At 55.7% G+C, this 17,258-nt stretch overlaps 4 protein-coding genes across 4 annotated transcripts; 3 read left to right on the plus strand and 1 right to left on the minus strand.

Annotated features, from left to right (window-relative positions):
* Positions 1 to 331: 331 nt before the first annotated feature.
* Positions 332 to 3,005, plus strand: J4E92_009594 (uncharacterized protein; the record flags this gene model as incomplete). The annotated part of the gene is made up of 2 exons (XM_051500940.1): positions 332 to 2,211; positions 2,261 to 3,005. 2 exons carry the CDS (start codon positions 332 to 334, stop codon positions 3,003 to 3,005), a joined length of 2,625 nt encoding a protein of 874 aa, XP_051348883.1.
* Positions 3,006 to 4,656: 1,651 nt separating this feature from the next.
* J4E92_009595 (uncharacterized protein) lies at positions 4,657 to 6,053 on the plus strand (the record flags this gene model as incomplete). Its single annotated transcript, XM_051500941.1, has 2 exons — positions 4,657 to 4,715; positions 4,763 to 6,053. 2 exons carry the CDS (start codon positions 4,657 to 4,659, stop codon positions 6,051 to 6,053), a joined length of 1,350 nt encoding a protein of 449 aa, XP_051348884.1.
* A 765-nt stretch (positions 6,054 to 6,818) lies between these two features.
* Positions 6,819 to 8,458, plus strand: J4E92_009596 (uncharacterized protein; the record flags this gene model as incomplete). The annotated part of the gene is made up of 3 exons (XM_051500942.1): positions 6,819 to 7,232; positions 7,658 to 8,108; positions 8,208 to 8,458. 3 exons carry the CDS (start codon positions 6,819 to 6,821, stop codon positions 8,456 to 8,458), a joined length of 1,116 nt encoding a protein of 371 aa, XP_051348885.1.
* A 588-nt stretch (positions 8,459 to 9,046) lies between these two features.
* On the minus strand, positions 9,047 to 16,456 carry J4E92_009597 (uncharacterized protein; the record flags this gene model as incomplete). Its single annotated transcript, XM_051500943.1, has 1 exon — positions 9,047 to 16,456. One exon carries the CDS (start codon positions 16,454 to 16,456, stop codon positions 9,047 to 9,049), a length of 7,410 nt encoding a protein of 2,469 aa, XP_051348886.1.
* Between the last annotated feature and the right edge of the window lie 802 nt (positions 16,457 to 17,258).

Consider the following 17,258-nt stretch of genomic DNA (forward strand, 5'->3'; position numbering starts at 1 on the left):
GCAATTACCGTTACAGTCGCCAAACAGTGAAGTAGGAAGCATTTACTTTCCTCACATTGTGCGAGACCGCCTCGGTACAAAGCCCTCGTCCAGCACACTGCCCAGCTCTCCATCAGTGCAGAGCTATATCGCCGCCACACCGCTCAGTCGTCAACGCAAGGCTTGGTAGCAGCAAAGAGATTTGCGTGCGGGGAGGTCAAGAGCAACCTCTCCGGACATACCAGCGTCAACACCTGTTGGCCAGCTTGCCGCAGCGCTCCCATCGGGGACCCCAAGCGCTTACTCTCGTCTTACCAGCCGGACTTTAGTCGAGATCCTCACAAATTCCAAAATGGCCTCCACATTTTCATATGCGCAAGCCGCGAAGGGCGTCGTCACGCCTGCCACCACGAGCAAGTCGGCATCCGGCTCTGCTACACCAGCCAAGGACGGCAACGGCGCATCTGTCCCAGAGACTAGCGCTTCACCCAGCAACTGGGCCGAAGACGTCGAGTCTGAGTCGCGCCCTGAGCAGCCTGCGAAAACCCGCGAGGCGCGCACAGAGCAAGCCGCACCCAATGTGGTCAAGGTCTCACAACCCGTAGATGCCTCCAACATATCCTCGCCGGATATGGGAGCCTCCACCTCGTCGACAGTCACCAAGGACGACGATGTATCCTCGATACCGAACACCTCCTCTGAGTCGACCACCTGGGATAACAAGTCTCAGGCCTCCACCTCGGTCGATAAGTCGGTTGAGCCAGTCGAGAAGACCTCTGACAAGGTCAAGAAGGCCAAGAACGTGCCTGCGAAGCCTCTCCAAGAGGCGCCTGTACCGACTGTAAACCCCTGGAAGATACGAGCGGATACAATTAAGTCTCAGGTGCAGAAGGTTGCGCCTCAAACAACTCCCAATGGAGTGCCCCATGGGGCAAACGGAGTTCAGGCCAAGAACGGCGACTCAAAATCTCAAGAGAAGATTACAAACGGCGAGAGCAGAAACAAGGGACGAAAAGATTTCAAGGGTGACCTCGATGCGAGGAACGGTGCTAAGGGCAGGTTCCCCGAGAAGGATGCGAAGGCCGCTCCGGCTTCGAGCGCGCTGCCTCCTCCACCGAACCGCGACCAGGAGTCATGGCCGACTCCCGAGACCGTCATCGACGAGGATCGCAAAAAGGCCCAAGAGAAGGGCGAGAAGGAGCAGAAGGAGCGCAAGGATGGCGCTTCGACTAGCAAGCATGAGTGGGTAAAAATCCCCTACACACCAACAGTTGTGTTCAACACGCCCCTGCCAAACGCGGCAGGCGCCAGGAGAGGTGGCCGTCCTGGAGGACGTGGTGGAGCAGTGAACGGCGGCAGGCCTACTAGCTTTGGCAACGGTGCAGAACAGACCGAGAAGGATGGATTCGCACCGAACGGCGAACACACGAGGCGCGAGCGCGCTGAGACAGCTACCCAGGATGCGTCTCCCAAGGCAAAGCGTAACGGTAGCGCAGATGCCCCTACACTCAACGGCCAGGCCCCTGTAGTCAACGGCGACGCCGCTGGTAAAGCCGCTGGCCCCGTACCCCCCGAGTCTGAAGCGCAGCCCAGGCGATCGTCATTGTCCAACGTGCCTGCTCAAAACGGCGCTTACCAACGTCAGTACCCCACCAAGCCTCACAAGGGCCGCCGAGGCGAATTCCACGGTGCTGGAGAGCGAAGGAGGGATGGCGCATCCTCACCCACCAAGGATAACACCTGGGGTGAACGTCAGAATTCTGCTGGAACGCAGACAGACGCCGCTGGAGATGGTGAGCGTAGAGCGCACACCTTCCAGGACGGCTCCTCGCATGGTCATTCCAAGCGCTTTAGTTCGTTCTCTAACGGCCGCGAACGTGGCCGCGGAGGTCGTGGCGGCCGTGGTAACTACACCAATGGACACCATTTCACCAACGGGCACTCCACGTCGAGCTTTCCCTTGGGCCCACGATCGCCCACGACCTTTGTACCTGAGAGCAATAGCTTCTTCCCCGCGCCTCATGGCAAATTCGGTCGCAACAACCACCGTTCACAGTCATTGACCACCGATCCATACAGGTATCCACCGTTCCAGCCCGGGTACCCAGCTCCTATTCAAACGTCGCATGAGATGTATCCTTATGGAATGCCTGCGCCCATGAGCGCTGGATTACCGTACAGCCCATACGGCGTCGATCAGTACTCGGTCTTCGCTATGATCACGACCCAAGTGTATGCTTTTTATCCGCCCGTCACAAGAAACATGCTAATAGATTACTAGGGAGTACTACTTCTCTGTTGATAATTTGATCAAGGACTTATACCTACGTCGCCACATGGACTCTCAGGGATTCGTTGCTCTTGAATTCATCGCCGGTTTCAACCGCATCAAGAGCCTGTCTCCTGATATCGACATGATCAGGCTCGTCTGCCAACAGTCTGCCACAATCGAGTACCGCACCAGCGAGAACGGCCAGGACCGACTACGTCGCAAGGAAGGCTGGCAGCAGTGGGTTCTTGACATGGCCGAGCGTGATCCGTCTGCACAGAACGAGGGACCAAAAGAGCTGAACCAGCCTCAGGTCTCTCGCCCTGCAGGCTTTGATCCATCCAACCCCCCTCAGTGGTCGGCCATGTCCCCAGCATTCAGCCCGTTCGGTAACGAGGGCGCGTATCCCCAAATGAACGGTTTCCATCCCGTTGCCCAGGATGCCGGTTCAGTGCCGGCGGAGACGAATGGGGTGGCTGCCGAAGAAGTGAACGCGGCCGTCTCGAATGGTCACCCAATCGAGAGCTCGACAAAGGCTGTGAGTGGAGATATTCCTGATTCTTTTTCCGACTTGCAACTCGACAGTTTGACAGTCGTCATGCGCAAGCAACCCCCATCGCAAATGTCGTTGCCTACTTCCGTTTCCCGAACGTTTTCTAATGGCTCCATCGATAGTAAACATGGCGTGCCAGATGAGCCGGAGAAGTCTATCACCTGCCAATTGAAGGTCAACGGTGCCGGAATGTCTGATGGGTAAGATGCTGTTTCAGAGGAGCTGAACCTATGCGCTAATCACGTCGATAGTAGCCCTGAGAGCCATCCTAATCACCCACAACTCGACACCGACCCGTTTCGATCGACTTCTCCAATCGCCCCTGTTCGCCTCTATTGGGTCAAAGATCACCACAGCCCAGTTCACACGATCCCTTCTGATTCATCGCATGAATCGTATTTTCACCTTCGATCCAAAGCTCTTCATCAGCGTTCCAACGCACCCATCGGCACAACCCCTTACGACATGAACGTTCTTTACCAATTCTGGTCGCATTTCTTGATTCGGAATTTCAATCAATCAATGTATGACGAGTTCCGCCATTTGGCTTTCGAAGACGCCGCCCACCGGAGGACGGATACTGGCATTTCCAATCTTACCAAATTTTACGGCGAGTCTTTGCTTTCGCCACAGAGCGTGATTCGGCAGCGGGTAGCTTCAGACTTTGTTGAACTTATCAGGACCGAAGACGAGCGACATCCAGCTTTCGATCAGCTGAAAGCAGTTTATCGCAGCGGCAGCATGGACCCTCGGAGCCGACAGCGTATTGATGATCTGCTTGATGCGGATACCTTGGCTCTGTTGACACCGCCATGATGCTTCCAGGGTGCTGTCTCAACTCTGTCGTATGAGCCAAGGTTTATGCATGTCTTCGTCCCGGTCTTCGGTCTTGTTGCTTCTCATCTTCCCCTTGCGAGTTTTCGGACTGTGTATACATTGACAAAAAGTTCATGTTCTGGCGTTTTCTACCCGGTCGGCGGCCGACCAACTGTTTTTTCCTCCTTCGATAGAATGCCCTCGCGTCTCGGAAACCTTTTCCTTTAATGTTCACACGAATTACCAATCCCACAATACGAAATACCCTTCTCAGGAATATCTGGCTTTTCCCCTCTTTTTCCTGGATCTAGGGGCCTCGTAGCATTGAAAGCTGGCGTTTTTGTGTGTGTGTGTCTACCTTTTGCATGTTCATCCGACTCAGCATACAAAACTCGATGGCAGCTTTCTCTCCCCTCAGACATATATGGTAACAATGTTCTTCCTTTAGTTACAGGTGGATGTGGTTGCTTGGGAGTTTTGTTTTCCGTGAAGCAAAGTACATAAGCGGATGTCAGGTCTGCGGATGCGGCTTTTGCTTTGTAAAAGTACGAAAATGAATACCTTCTGTTCCTGGTATTGAGCTCAGACCCGTATAGTGAAACCTTACCTTGAGCCTCCAGGTGTCGCAGGATGATACGCTCATGTATCGTGAAGTGGTTACTGGTGTCGAGTCGCATGGCTGCTACTCCGATTCCGGTACTTTACTACAGTCGCTGCCGTTCCATCCCTCACGAGATTCGCATCCGGGCACACTCCGCCAGGCAACAGCAGCGCAACATAACTAAATCACTGCGCTATCAAGCAAACGATGTTTGGAACTTGCAGCGGTAGTTTACAGGCGGAGAAGATCAGGCTTCACTTCACTTGAAACGAAAGCCAGGGTGCGGTGAGTGAGTTGGCATGTGATCGTCGTCATTGTTCGGCGTTCCAGACCAATGGTGCCGATCGGTGGCGACATTGACCCTGCGCCTCATTAACGTCGCCTTCCCCACAGTTCGACGCATCACCACTCTCTCCTCTCTTGGAACACACAACCATCATGGCACCTGCCGTGGTGCATCTGTATAATTCGGTGGCCAAGAACGCGAGAGCGTTCAAGTAAGTTCGCAACACTATTCGCCAAGGTCGCGTACTGACAGACGAAGGGCTGCCTGGAAGCATGCTGCGAAACTCGTACAGAAACAACTACCAGAATCCGCACGACCTGCCGATGCAGTACTACAACCTATCCTCGCTCGAAATGCCCCAAAGCACCCTCTTCACCGCATTGCCTACCTCAAGCAGAGCAAGGGCCGATGGTACACCACCCACAGCCAGATTAGCGCCGCCGTCCGTCGCTTCACCACCTCTGCAGCTCGCAACTCGGGCGTGAAGTATGACAAGGCCTCCTTCCCCAAGTCACGCATTGGAAGCATCGTCAACGCCCAGGCTGGCCGCGCACCCTTCGCATCGACCCTTCGCCCGAACCTTACCGGTGGCGCATTTGGACGAACCGCAGGAGGCTACGGCTGGGGCTCTGGCAGGGCCGGAGGCGCGCGTTACTTTTCGCATGGACCCGCATCGCCAGCCCAAGTCATCAACAACGTCTCCCAGGCTGTGCGAGCGTTCCTCGTCGGTGGACAGAAGGCCCAGTTTGATGGCGTCAACCCTCACAACGGCGAGAAGCGCTTCAAGACTGTGTCCGCGCTGCAAGACCAGGTCAACCGTACGCTGAACAAGGTTCCCAAGGCCACCCCTGGATCCTACATCAGCTTCAACGTCAACCCCACCGTCACCGCTCTTACTCCCCTGAAGGCCGTCAAGGGCTTCACCTCGTTCGCACAGGAGAAGGAGACACTGAACAGCGAGGGTCTCCTCGATGTCCTTTCCGTCGATTTCTCAAGGGCCGTCAAGGAGCTTGCAGCCGTTTTGAACGATCTGCAACGACTGGCGGCACTAGGCGATCTTCCGATCTCGTATGAATACTCGGTTCTCAAAGTCCACTTCCCTGGCTGCGATGCGCAAACAGTGGAGACGATATGCAACGACTTCGAGGTCTCCAGAGGCGCAGTTCATCAGGACGCGGACTTTGACTCTTTCGTCGGCACAGACATCGCGCTACTCTTCCCCTTCGCACCTAGCCAAACACCCTCTGAATGCTCATTCTACGATAAGCCCGTTAACGAGCGCCAACACGTACAACCGAACATCGACTGGACGCACATGCTCTCGCCATCACTCGCGGCTTCAGAAGATTTCTCGACCCATTCGGAACAAAGCTACGACCAGCTAGACGACTTTGAAACTGAGCCAAACCCGTGGTTATCTTCTTCGTCGCCTTCAGGATACGATAGCTTGCATACTAGCGAGGCTGATGAGATGGACATGCATACCCCGTTGGAATATCAGGGTGTTGAAGGCATGTACAGGTTCATGGCTCAGTGCGAGTCGCGGTAGATGGATACAGGAATGCGTTGACGAATGATGATACCTCTTGGCTTAGATTGCTAGAATAGCGTTTTGGACATTTTCCTCTCCTTTGTAGAAATATCAATAAATCAAACAACATTAAACATTCTGTATGCAATGCGTAAGCCATCGGTACAACCGGAATCAAGAGTCATTATGAGCATGCATGATTCTTCTCACCTTGCAGTGCCGACAGGCGACATCCGCATCATCATCAATAAGTCTAGCCGAGCGGCATGGTTCCGTCTCTGCTTTAACCGGAAGAGGCAGGGTTTAACGTAAGAAGTTCGGGTTATGAGTTTATTTCCGGACAAGGGCGTAGGACATGTCGACCTCCACTTTTTTTGCTTGCTTCCTTACTCTTCAACCGAGGGAGGCGCAAACATGACTCCTAACATGTTCGCGCGTGTTTGCGAGCTGGAATCTGTGTGTGTCTTGGTGCGCAGAAGTGTGTAGGTGATTGTTTTTCACTGGTTTCAAGAGATTGGGAAGAGCGGGATTGTAAGATTGGGAAGGATTGTGCTGTGTGATACCGTATTCCCGGGAGAAGGCAAAGACGAAGAGAAACGGCAAACGAAGACGAAGAGGATTTGGCAAACGCGCGTGATGGAGATGAAAGCACCGCAGCAACGGGAGAAAGAGGAGGGAGTCAATGGACAGCTGAGAAACGACATGTCAACATCGGAAAAGAGCATGACTATTGCAAACCCGCAACCGGACCTCGAAACCCACACAACCAACACTCCACAATCCATGCCAGAAACCTCGCCAACCCATCAACCACCCCAAGCATCAAAACCAAACAAAACGACCTCTCCCCCGGATACCCACCCAGTCGACGTCCCCCCCAACGGCGGCTACGGCTGGATCTGCGTCGCCGCCGTCGCAACCATAAACGGCCACACCTGGGGCTTAAACTCCGCCTACGCCGTCTTCCTCGCGCACTACCTCTCTACCTCCACTTTCCCGGGCGCAACACCCCTCCAATACGCCTTCATCGGCGGCCTCTCCATCTCCCAAGCCCTCATCGTCTCGCCCGTAGCCACATACACAACCCGGCGCTTCGGCACGCGAACCACCCTTTTCATCGGCGTGTTCTTCGAAACCGTGTCCTTCATCGGCGCGTCCTTTGCATCGTCTATCTGGCACCTTTTCCTGTCCCAAGGCGTGTGTTTCGGATGGGGAATGGGCTTTCTCTTCGTGGGGTCCGTGGGGATTGCAGCGCAATGGTTTACCACGCACCGTAGTCTGGCGAATGGGTGTTGTGCTGCGGGGAGTGGGCTGGGCGGGCTGATTTATAGTCTTGCGGCGCAGGCGATGATTAGGGATATCGGGTTGCCGTGGGCGTTTCGCACGCTGGCGGTTGTGGCGGGGGTCGTGAATAGTGTTTGTGCTTGCGTGATTCGGGATCGGAATAAGGAGGTGGGGAGTAGGCAGGTATGTTCGCTGTTTCTATTCTTTGTTGTTGGGGATGTGGATGCGAGTGAGGATACAGCGACGACGGTGGCTTGTATCTTCCAACGCACATCCCAAGCACCCAGCTCGAGAGCTCCATCACAATCATCCCAACCCTCATACTAACACACCCCCAGGTCAGCTTCGACCACACCCTCTTCCGCAAACCCCAATTCATCGGCCTCCTCGCCTTCGGCGTCCTAAGCATGCTCGGCTACATAGTCCTCCTCTTCTCCCTCCCCTCCTACGCCCGCACAATCGGCCTAACCGCCAACCAAGGCAGCATCATCGGCGCCGTCTTCAACCTCGGGCAAGCCCTCGGCCGGCCCCCCATAGGCTACTTCTCCGACTCCATAGGCCGGTTAAACATGGCTGGCAGCATGACATTCCTCGTCGGAGTCTTCTGTCTGCTAATCTGGATCTTCGCGAAGAGCTTTGGTGTTCTGGTTTTCTTTAGTTTGGTCGGTGGATGTGTGGCGGGCACGTTTTGGGCGACGGCTGCGCCGGTTACGACGGAGGTTATGGGGTTGAGGGATTTGCCGAGTGCGTTGAGTATTACTTGGTTGGTGCTTGTGCTGCCTACTACTTGTGAGTCTGCGTTGTTCTTTCGCCCTGGGTTTTCTGTCCGGCTTTTTCTATGATTGCATGAGTTTACGGGGGAACGTGTGTACTGACGCGTGATAACAGTCTCCGAACCCATCGGCCTCGAGATCGTCGCGTTCAACGGAGGGAGCTATACCGGTGCCATCCTCTTCACGGGGTGGATGTACATCGGCGCTGCGGTTTGTCTGTGGATGGTGAGGACGTGGAAGATTGGCGAGGATGAAGAGAATGCTGCGGCGGCTGCGAAGGGGGGCGTTGATCCCACAGTGGCTGAGGCGGAGAGCTTTCAACGGAGTCCGTTTGTGAAGAGGATGTTTATGGTTAGAAAGGTTTGACATCATGCTACGGAAGACATCCTTTCCAAGCACAGGACGAAGTAGTGTGACATAGCACAAATGACATACATCACCTTACTCCATCTAAGCCTGTACAGTCATTCGAAGCTCCACTCAAACACACGTCAATTTTCAAAAAGAACAGTATATATTACCCAATCTGCTATCCAACTACTTCCAAATCCCAAATCGCGCAACCTTCCTTTCCTCCGCCCAGTATCCCCATCCCGTTCATTCCCCAAACATACATAAGAAAATGCTATATAACCAGGAGAAATCTGTTGTGTGTTGTATACAATTTGAGCTATAACTTCGAAAAAACGGTCTTGCGGGGGTATATATTCCAATAGCCAACCTAAGTCGCTGTGCTGTGCTGTAAAACGACAGTAAAGAAAAACGCGAGCAAGCAGAACAAGCAAGCATTAAGGTAGGTAAACAGGCGCAGAACCCATGATAAGGCAGCGACAGAAAACGCTCGTACAGAGCGAGCGGTAAAGCAACGCAAAAGGAAAAACATCTTTAACAAAGGAAACGGTTGTTGGTTTTGCAGTTTCGTCGTTCTTGTTTGTTTTGTCATGGTCGCAGAATCTACCGTTGTTGTAGTTCCCGGCCAAAGTTCAACGCTAGTGGCGTGAGTTCGCCATCAACAGTGCTTTCATCGTCGTAGAAGCCGCTCTCGCTGAAAGGCTCGATTTCGGCGTCTTGGTCGTAGGCTTGCTTGCGCATCAGAGGTGGTGTGCGGGGCTGCTTGCCCAGGGCGGGGAAACCGGCTTCGGTTGACGCGCGCGAACTGTTCGAGTTTGTGCGCAGGGGCTGGGGTCGCTGCGATGAGGATGAGAGTTCAGATCCGCGGCGCGCGTTGGAGGTTGGTGGTGTCATGAGGCCGGAGAGGAAGGACTGTGCGGAGTGAGGCTGCGCACGGGAGGGCGTTTGGGTTCGCGTGGTGGTTGAAGTGCCTGCGAGAGCGGAGGTAGCCTCGCCACGGCCCTTGCGCCAGTTACCGATGGCAGCAGCGAGTTGAACTGCCTTGGGTGAAGCGAAGTTCGAGAGCGAGCTCAGGGTTGGAAGAGACTTTTGTCCGCCCGAGATGAGTCGCTCCTTCTCACTTTGCTCCATCTGCAAGTTGGTGCGGATGCGGATTGCGGCATCACGAACAGTCTCGCGGTCGAAGGTTGGCTGAGCAAGAGAGTTGATGAGGTCGTTCAGGTCGTCAACACGTACACCAAGTAGCTCACGGAGCCAGTTGATCTCGGTGTCGCGTTCCTTCAACTTGGCTGGGGCCTCAGTGTCGACATCTTCAAGCTGGCGCTCAAGAGCTTCGATACGTCCTTCACGCTCCTGTAGCTGCTCCTGGAGAACGCCAATAGACTCGCGCAGCGCTTGGGGTGAGATCTTCTCTGCGCCGCTAGGAGCGAACGAAGAGGTAGACGTGGGAGACTTGGATGCTGCTGCAACAGCGGCGTTGGCAGCTTCCTTTGCAACCTGAAGCTTCTCTTCCAGCAGCGCAATCTTGTCCTTGAAGTGGTCGAGCTTGGAGTCGGCGAGCGCAAGCTTGTCGTTGTGGAAAGCATCGGCACGATCCTTGTCTTCGCGAGCGAATTCAAGAGCGCGAGCATGCTCATGCTGCACGTGCTCAAGTTGACGTTCGAAAGTGCGCTGCTGCTCCTGCAGGCTGTGTCTGTTGTTCTCGATCGCTTCCTGTACGGCTTGCTTCTTGAGGTCGGAAGCGGCCTCCAGATCCAGTTCGTGCTTCTCCTTGGCTGTATCAGCATCCAGGCGAACCTGGTCAAGCTCAGCGCGGACACGAGCGATCTCGCTCTCAAGCTCGTGGCGAACGATGTTGACTTGGTTGTTAGCTGCGTCAACATCGGCCTCCATGAGCACGCGGGTGCGGCGGATCTCAACGTGCGCAGCATCCCTAGCCTCGCGCATGTCACGCTCGTAGCGCTGGGCGTTCTTCTGGTGCTCCAGAGATTCCCTCCTCAGCTCTTCAATGGTCTCTTCAAGTCTGGCGTTGTGCTTCTGGGTTTGCTCGAGATGAATCCTGAGTCTCATACCCTCACGTTCCTGGGTCTCCAACCGCTCGAGCTCCCTCTCCAGACGCTCTCTTGTGCGACCTTCAGCCTCAATGCGTGCGCTGAGAACCTCGTACTTGGTTGCGGAGGCCTCCTCGTTCTTTTGCCATTGCGCACGCTCAGATGCGACCTGCTGTGAAGCGGCGACCATATCTTGCTGTAGCTTCTCGAGCTTGGTGCGCATCGACTCGCGTACTCGGGTCGCCTCCTCAGCCTGGAAGCGCGCCTCTCCGATAGCTTTGCGCAGCTGCTCTCCTTCCTCGTGAGCGTGCTGAAGGTCACCACGCCACTTGTTGGCGGAAATACGGTGTTCCTCAAGCGTAAAGTTGAGTGCCTCGTTCTCCGCGGTGACTGAATCGAGCCTCTTCTTGAGGTCCTCCTCCGAGCTTTCCAGGGCGATGTTTGTAAGCTTGAGCTGCTCGTTCTCAATATCGAGAGTGGCGAGTCTATCGCGCATGTCGGCTGCATCCGCCTGGTATGAGTTCAAGCTGCGGCGGAGGTCATCTCGCTCCTCTGTCAATGTACCAATCTTGTGTTCGTCATCACGGGAAGTCTGCTGGAGAAGCGTGAGTTCTTCCTCGGTGACCTTGAGCAGGCGCGCAGAGTCCGCTTCACGAGCCTCGAGGGCCTGGCGGGCCTCAGCTTCCTCGTTGAATCGAAGCGTGGCTTCCTTGAGCATTTCCTCAAGGTCCGCGATACGAACATCCCTCTCCTGGACGGCCTTGGAGTTCTCACGCTCGGCAACCTCGTCGCCGTGACGCTTGAGGGCTTCCTCAACAAGCTCACGAACTTCCTCAGCCTGAAGATGGTGGCTAGTGGTCTGCGCAATAGAAGCCTTGAGGCTACCGATGACCTGGTAGATCTCGGACATATCAACCTGTGGCTGAGGAATATCGACGGGAGCCTCGAGAGTGGCGGCAGGCTTCTGGTTTGCCAATGCCTCGGCAACAATAGAGCGGATCATATCGGGCTGTACATTCTCGGCGGATGGCGCACTGGGAGCTGAAGGTTGGTGTGATGCGAGCGCTTCAGCGACGATGGAACGAATGGTCTCCGCTTGCAACTGCTCCACAGCTGGCGTTTGTTGTGACGCAAGGGCTTCGGTGACAATTGCCTTCAGGTCGTCAGGCCAGATCTGCTCAGGCACTGGGGGTGGCATTGGCTGAGGAGCGTGCGTCTCGAACGCTTCCAACACGATGGACCGGATGTCATCAGGCTTGACCGATTCCACGGGCTTAGGAAGATGGGTTGCGAGCATGTCAGCAAGGATAGAACGGACGTCGTCAGGCTTGAGAGCCTCAGTCCAGGATGCAATCGTGGTAGAAGCAATTGCATCTTGGACAATGTCGCGGATCTGAGCAGCAGGAACAGGTTCGACAGGTTGTAGAGGTGGCTGGTGTTGCGCAAGCGCATCGGTGACGATCTCCCGGATCTTCTCTGGGATCATTGGCTCGGGAACGGGCACCGGAATAGATGTGATCTGTGATTGGTGCATCTCAAGCGCGTCCTGGACGATGGATCGGATCTTCTCCAACTTCCTGTCCTTTCCACGAGATCGGTTACGGTAGTCAACGTCGGTCTCTGCTTCGTCATCCTCGTCGTCGGCATCGCTGTCCAGGCGTGCGCTAGTCGACATGCTACGGCGGCCGCGTCCCGGACGTTGCGACATCATTGCAAGTGCCTCTTGGATACCTTGCAGGTTTTGCTCTAGCGGGCCAAGACGGTCCTGCAGGAGACGGCCCATGAGGTCATCAACATGCTTGTCGAAAAAGCCACTGCGTGTCTGGACCTTAGATTCGTCTTCAGTAAGAAGACCTTCGTCCCAATCGCTCATGGGTCCGGCGTCAGCATTGTTCATGTGGCGCACAGGCGAGTCGTATGGGAGCGCAGCCCGCTCATCGTCAAACGGATCCTGCACCGATGTTGCAGAACCCTGCATCGGCCGTCCCGGGAAGAATCCCCGACGGGGGCTGGGGCTGGGGGCGTCGCTGCGCATCTTGAAGTTGGGTTGCAGGTCATTGCGCTCAAACACGTTTGGCGTTCTCTGTGGGGAAGACTGGTCCCAAGAGGCTTCGTCGCGCTCGACGCCAAAGTCCGAGCCCTCACCATCCATATGCTTCATGACAGCATCAATGTCGTTAAAGGAAGCATCACCAAGTTGGTCGAAATCAGCACTTTCGCTTTCAGGGTAGCCCTTGTGCCTGCCTGATTCCATAGCAGTCTTGAACGAGCCATCGTCGCTAGGCCTGTACGTAGTTGCTGGGCTTCTGCTTGTGTATCTCGGTGGAGACACTTGAGACTTCTCGGGATCTTCAACTTGAGACGGCTTCGTAACGTGGAAGCCGAAGTCGTAGCCAGCACTGTTGAACTGCGGTCGGAACTCGAAGGGCTTGGCGTTGGCAGAAAGCGTGCTCTTGTGAGAGTGCTTGTTGCCCAGTGGCTCGGGCTCCTCGGTGGTTGGCGTAGGCACATCGCTCGCGTGAGGTGTATCGTCGTCTGCACCTAGATCGCTCTCTGGTGCAGGCGAGATAGGCTCCATGATGACCTCTTCCGTTGGCTGCGACAGAGGCTCGGGGCTCTTCGACTTGGCCTTGATCTGCTCACGTACGGGCGACAGGTTCTCCTTGTCTTCTGCGACGGCCTCCCTTTCGACTTGAGGCTCTTGCTTGCTAGCGTTGGGCTGTCTGACTTCTGCCAAAGGCTGCGACGCAAGCACGGGCTGAAGTGCGAATTTAGGAACATCATCACCGTCAGCGCGATCACGGCGAGCTCGCTTTTCGCGACCGTCGGCTTGCTTGGGTCGGCCAGACTCGTCCTCGTGGTCCTCACGGCCTTCAGTCTCGGGAGTCTGCGAGCGCGTGTTGTCCGGACGGATGATCGGCACGGCCTTCGAGCGCGTGGCGGGCTTGACGATGTCGCTTTGAGATAGGTTGACATCTCCAAAGATCTTCGAGGAAAAGCTTGTTGGAGCAGGAGCCGGCTTATTGGGGTTGAAGGTAGACACGCCAGGGTTAAACGTGGGCGCATCCGGCTTGAAGGCTGGCGGACTGGAGAAGTTGAAGCCACCGGACGGGAATGGAGAGCTGTCTGCCGCAGGCTTGAAGACAGGAGCTTCAGCCACAGGCTTGAAGGCTGGAGCATCAGGCTTGAACACGGGTGCATCCGGCTTAAAGGCAGGAGCCGACACGTTGAAGTTGGCCAATGCATCGATGCTGGGCTTGTTGTTGGCTGGGACAGCAGCAGGAGCAGCAGCTGTAGGTGGCTTAACTGCGGGTGCAAAGCTGAAGCCTGAGGAGAAGGATCCTGGCTGGAAAGACGCTGCAGGGTTGAACTTGAACTCCTTAGCTTCAACATTGAGCTTCGAAATGGAGGAACGCGAAGCGTGCTTGCTGTGCATCGCCGATGCAGGCTTGCTGAATGCGAACTTGTTGTCCTTCCATGAGTTGCTGACCTGGGACGGTGCCTGGGAGTGCTGCGCAGAGCTCTGTGCAGGGTTGCGAACCTCTCCATCTTCCAAGCTGGGGTTTGTGTTCTCTGAGACGTTGGTCTTCGCACCGTCGCTGTCGGAGCGAGGGTTCTGCTGGGCAGGGAACGAGAAGGAGACAGGCTTCTGAGACTTGGTGAGGGAATGCGACTTGCTGTGCGGCTGCGGCTGATGCAGGATCGTTCGCGAGTCCTCCCACGTAGGGTTAGCCACAGCATTGGAAGGCTTGTAGGATACGTTAGTCTCTGGCTCCGTACTGAAGTCACCTCCTTCTGCGAACTGCTTGTCGATAGCTTCTTCCAAGTGATACTCTTCGTTCGCCGCCTCGCGTTCAAGGTTCTCACTAAGGTTATGGCGATGACTGCGAGGACGCGGTACAGCAATTTCTGGTGCAGGTTGAGTGGCATGCTTCATAGCCGGAACCTCATCCTCCTCGTCTTCATCTTCGGGTACTTCGGCCAGAGTGGAGGACGGACGCAAGCCAAGGACTTGTTGTTGCTGCTGCTGTAGAAGCTGGTTCTGTAGCTGCTGCTGTTGCAGTTGCATCTGCAGTTGGAAGTCGTCCCTCTGCGTCGGCGTAATGGGAAACTGCTGACCGGGTCTCATGCCAAATGGAGAGTGTGGCGAGATCATTCCGGAAAGGTCAGGCCTGCTCAGAGCAAGAGCAGGGGAGCCGCTGCGTCCATCTTGGGAGTTGAAGTATCCAGCAGGCGACCAAGTGCCTGAAGGTGAGTAACCATGTTGAGCAAAGTTGGCAGGCGACCCAAAAGTTGAATGGCGATGCATGTGCATGCTGGGACGCTGGTTTCCAAAAGCAGCTGGAGACGCGATCGATTGTCGGGACATGTGCCCTGGCGAGGGTCCGAATGGAAAGCCGGCGATGCTGCCTTGCCTGGCCATGCGAAGACTGCCAGCTGAGGAGGTCGGGATCGGCGGAGTGAACCCTTGCCCTGGGTGTTGCTGTGATGACGCTGTTCGCGACATGGGAAGAGGGATATCCTCCTCGCCACCGATACTGACACCAAGTGCTGCAAGTTTAGCTTCAAGCAGAGAGTTCTCGTAGTCCTTCCACTCTGATTCCTTCGAGACGCGGACCTTGTACTGCTTGTTGGAGTTGGCGCGTTCTGCTTTGACATCCTCCTCAGCCGGCCAGATGGCACGGTTGTGTGTCTCTAAGCCTCCAGTACTGAAGCCGCGAGTGTCGTAGCCCTGCTGCTCGAGCTGTCGGAGCTTGTTGTTCACAGCCTCTGCAGTCATCGGCTTCGGAGGGAATCCAGGATTGCCCCTGGGAATGTCTCGCGGTATCGAGATGATGCAGCCCTTGCCCTTGACAATGACCTTCTTTCGCATCCGAGGCTGCGCAGGTGCTGCACCTGGAGGAGCCAAGAACGACTTGCTTGGGGTATCGGGAAGTGGCTTGTTCGACAACTCCTGGTTTACTTTGGAGGCGTCCTTGTTCGACTGCTTGCTGGGAGTTTCATCTGCCGGCTTAGCTGTTTTTGAAGGAGTCGGTACCGGCGTCTTCTCAGCCTGGGCACTGTTTCCGTTCGTGCTGGGACCAGATGCGGAGTTTTGCCTGGCTGTCACCAGCTCAGGATCCGCGTACTTTGAGGCCATCATCTTGCCGAGTGCTTCCTTCTGGTCCTTACTAAAGTGGCGCCAAAAGTCCTGCTGGTTCAGAGTCTTGTTGTTGTTCCTCTGCTTGTGTCCTCTTTTCGGCGGAGGCGCAAGTGGTATATCCGGTTCTCCACCTGATCCCTCTGTATCGCTGTTGTTACTCCGCCAGTCGTTTGTCTCGCGGTTCCAACGCTCTTCCAAGAATCGCTCAACCCACTCTTGCGAAGTCGGGTTCGTGTCGGACGCGCGGGGAGTAGTACCCGAAGCTCGCGGTTCCTTGGTGGGAGTCACTAAGTTTGGCAGTCGAGAGCGGATTAGATGTTCGAGCGTGAACTGGTTCGGCGAGGCGTTTCGTTCTAGACGCGGGATAAGATGCTCGAGATTGAACTGGTTCGGCGACTCTTCCTGCAGATCTAGCCGGGATGGAAGCAGATGTCCGAGGCCGAATGTGAGTCCGGAATTTTCCTCTTCAAAGTCGTCGCTGCCGAAGTTGGTCGAGACCTGACGCGACGGATTAAAGACGGGCGGCGGGTGTCTGTACGGACTGCCCCAGCTGGCCGTGTAGTAGGAAGTGTCGGTTCGGTCGTGTCTCGCAGCGTTGGACGGGGTGCGCGGGTTGTTGCCCAGTATGGAGAAGGACGGGAGCGTAGGGAGCTCTGGGCTCGAGTTGGCTAGGGTGCGAGCCGGCGAGGGGGCCGTCCAGGTGGGAGAGACTGCTTCACGCGCCTCGGGCGGAGTCGAAGCTTCACCAAAGTGCCCGGGAGCAAATGGAGGCGATGAGGGCGGCGGCTGCGAGGACGAGGTGGACCGTCGAGCGTGCATCCAAGGGTTTCCCGCTACAGCACAACTCGACGAGCTGCAACTCTTGTTTTTCCGTCTCGGATACTGCGCGCGTCAAACAGGCGACAAATGTTCCGACGACGCTGCAGTCAGTGCTCGGGCAAAGAAACGCGCGTAGAGAGTTTCGCGCCGGGTCTGCAGTAGGATTACAAGGTAATATATCAAGGAAAGGCTGGGCTTGGTGGCTAAAAGAGCGACATGGGGTGGGATAGATGCACGATTCTGGAGACGACAGGACGAGCGAACATCCCGAGGCAGCAGCAACAGCGGATGAAGCAGGAAGAGAGGCAGTCGGAGGCGTGCCAGTGTCGTCGACAAAATGTGGACACGGACAGGAGAGCAGGCGAGGCTAATGTCAGCCATGCACGCTGCTAGCGCCTGATGCCAGTTGGCGTCAGGGGCCTTTCCGCCGAGGCCACACGAAAGAGCTGCAGCAACGCCATGCATCAAACATCCGACCCTCTAAGAACTCGTTCGCTCTCGAATTCCCTGGAACTTCAACGTGTCTTTTAACCTGGATGCAGCTGCAGTCTCATCACGCCTTCGCCTGGTGCTACGACGCGTCTCCGTCACTGCTAATAACACGACATTTCGACATGACATGGGTGCCTCATTGCCGGGACTAATCCTCGCAGCCAATCGTATGACGGCACGTCATGTCTGGATGCGTCATTGGCAGCTTCCAACGACTGGACGACAGATCCTAATACCCCGCCGAAGAAGCTGCCGGACATTCCAACTCCAACCTGGATATTTCCCGACTGCCACACGCGTCGTATAAAAC

This window comes from Alternaria infectoria (genome assembly GCF_024043175.1).
Source record: "Alternaria infectoria strain BMP 0036 chromosome Unknown scaffold_25, whole genome shotgun sequence".
Lineage (NCBI taxonomy): Eukaryota > Fungi > Ascomycota > Dothideomycetes > Pleosporales > Pleosporaceae > Alternaria > Alternaria infectoria.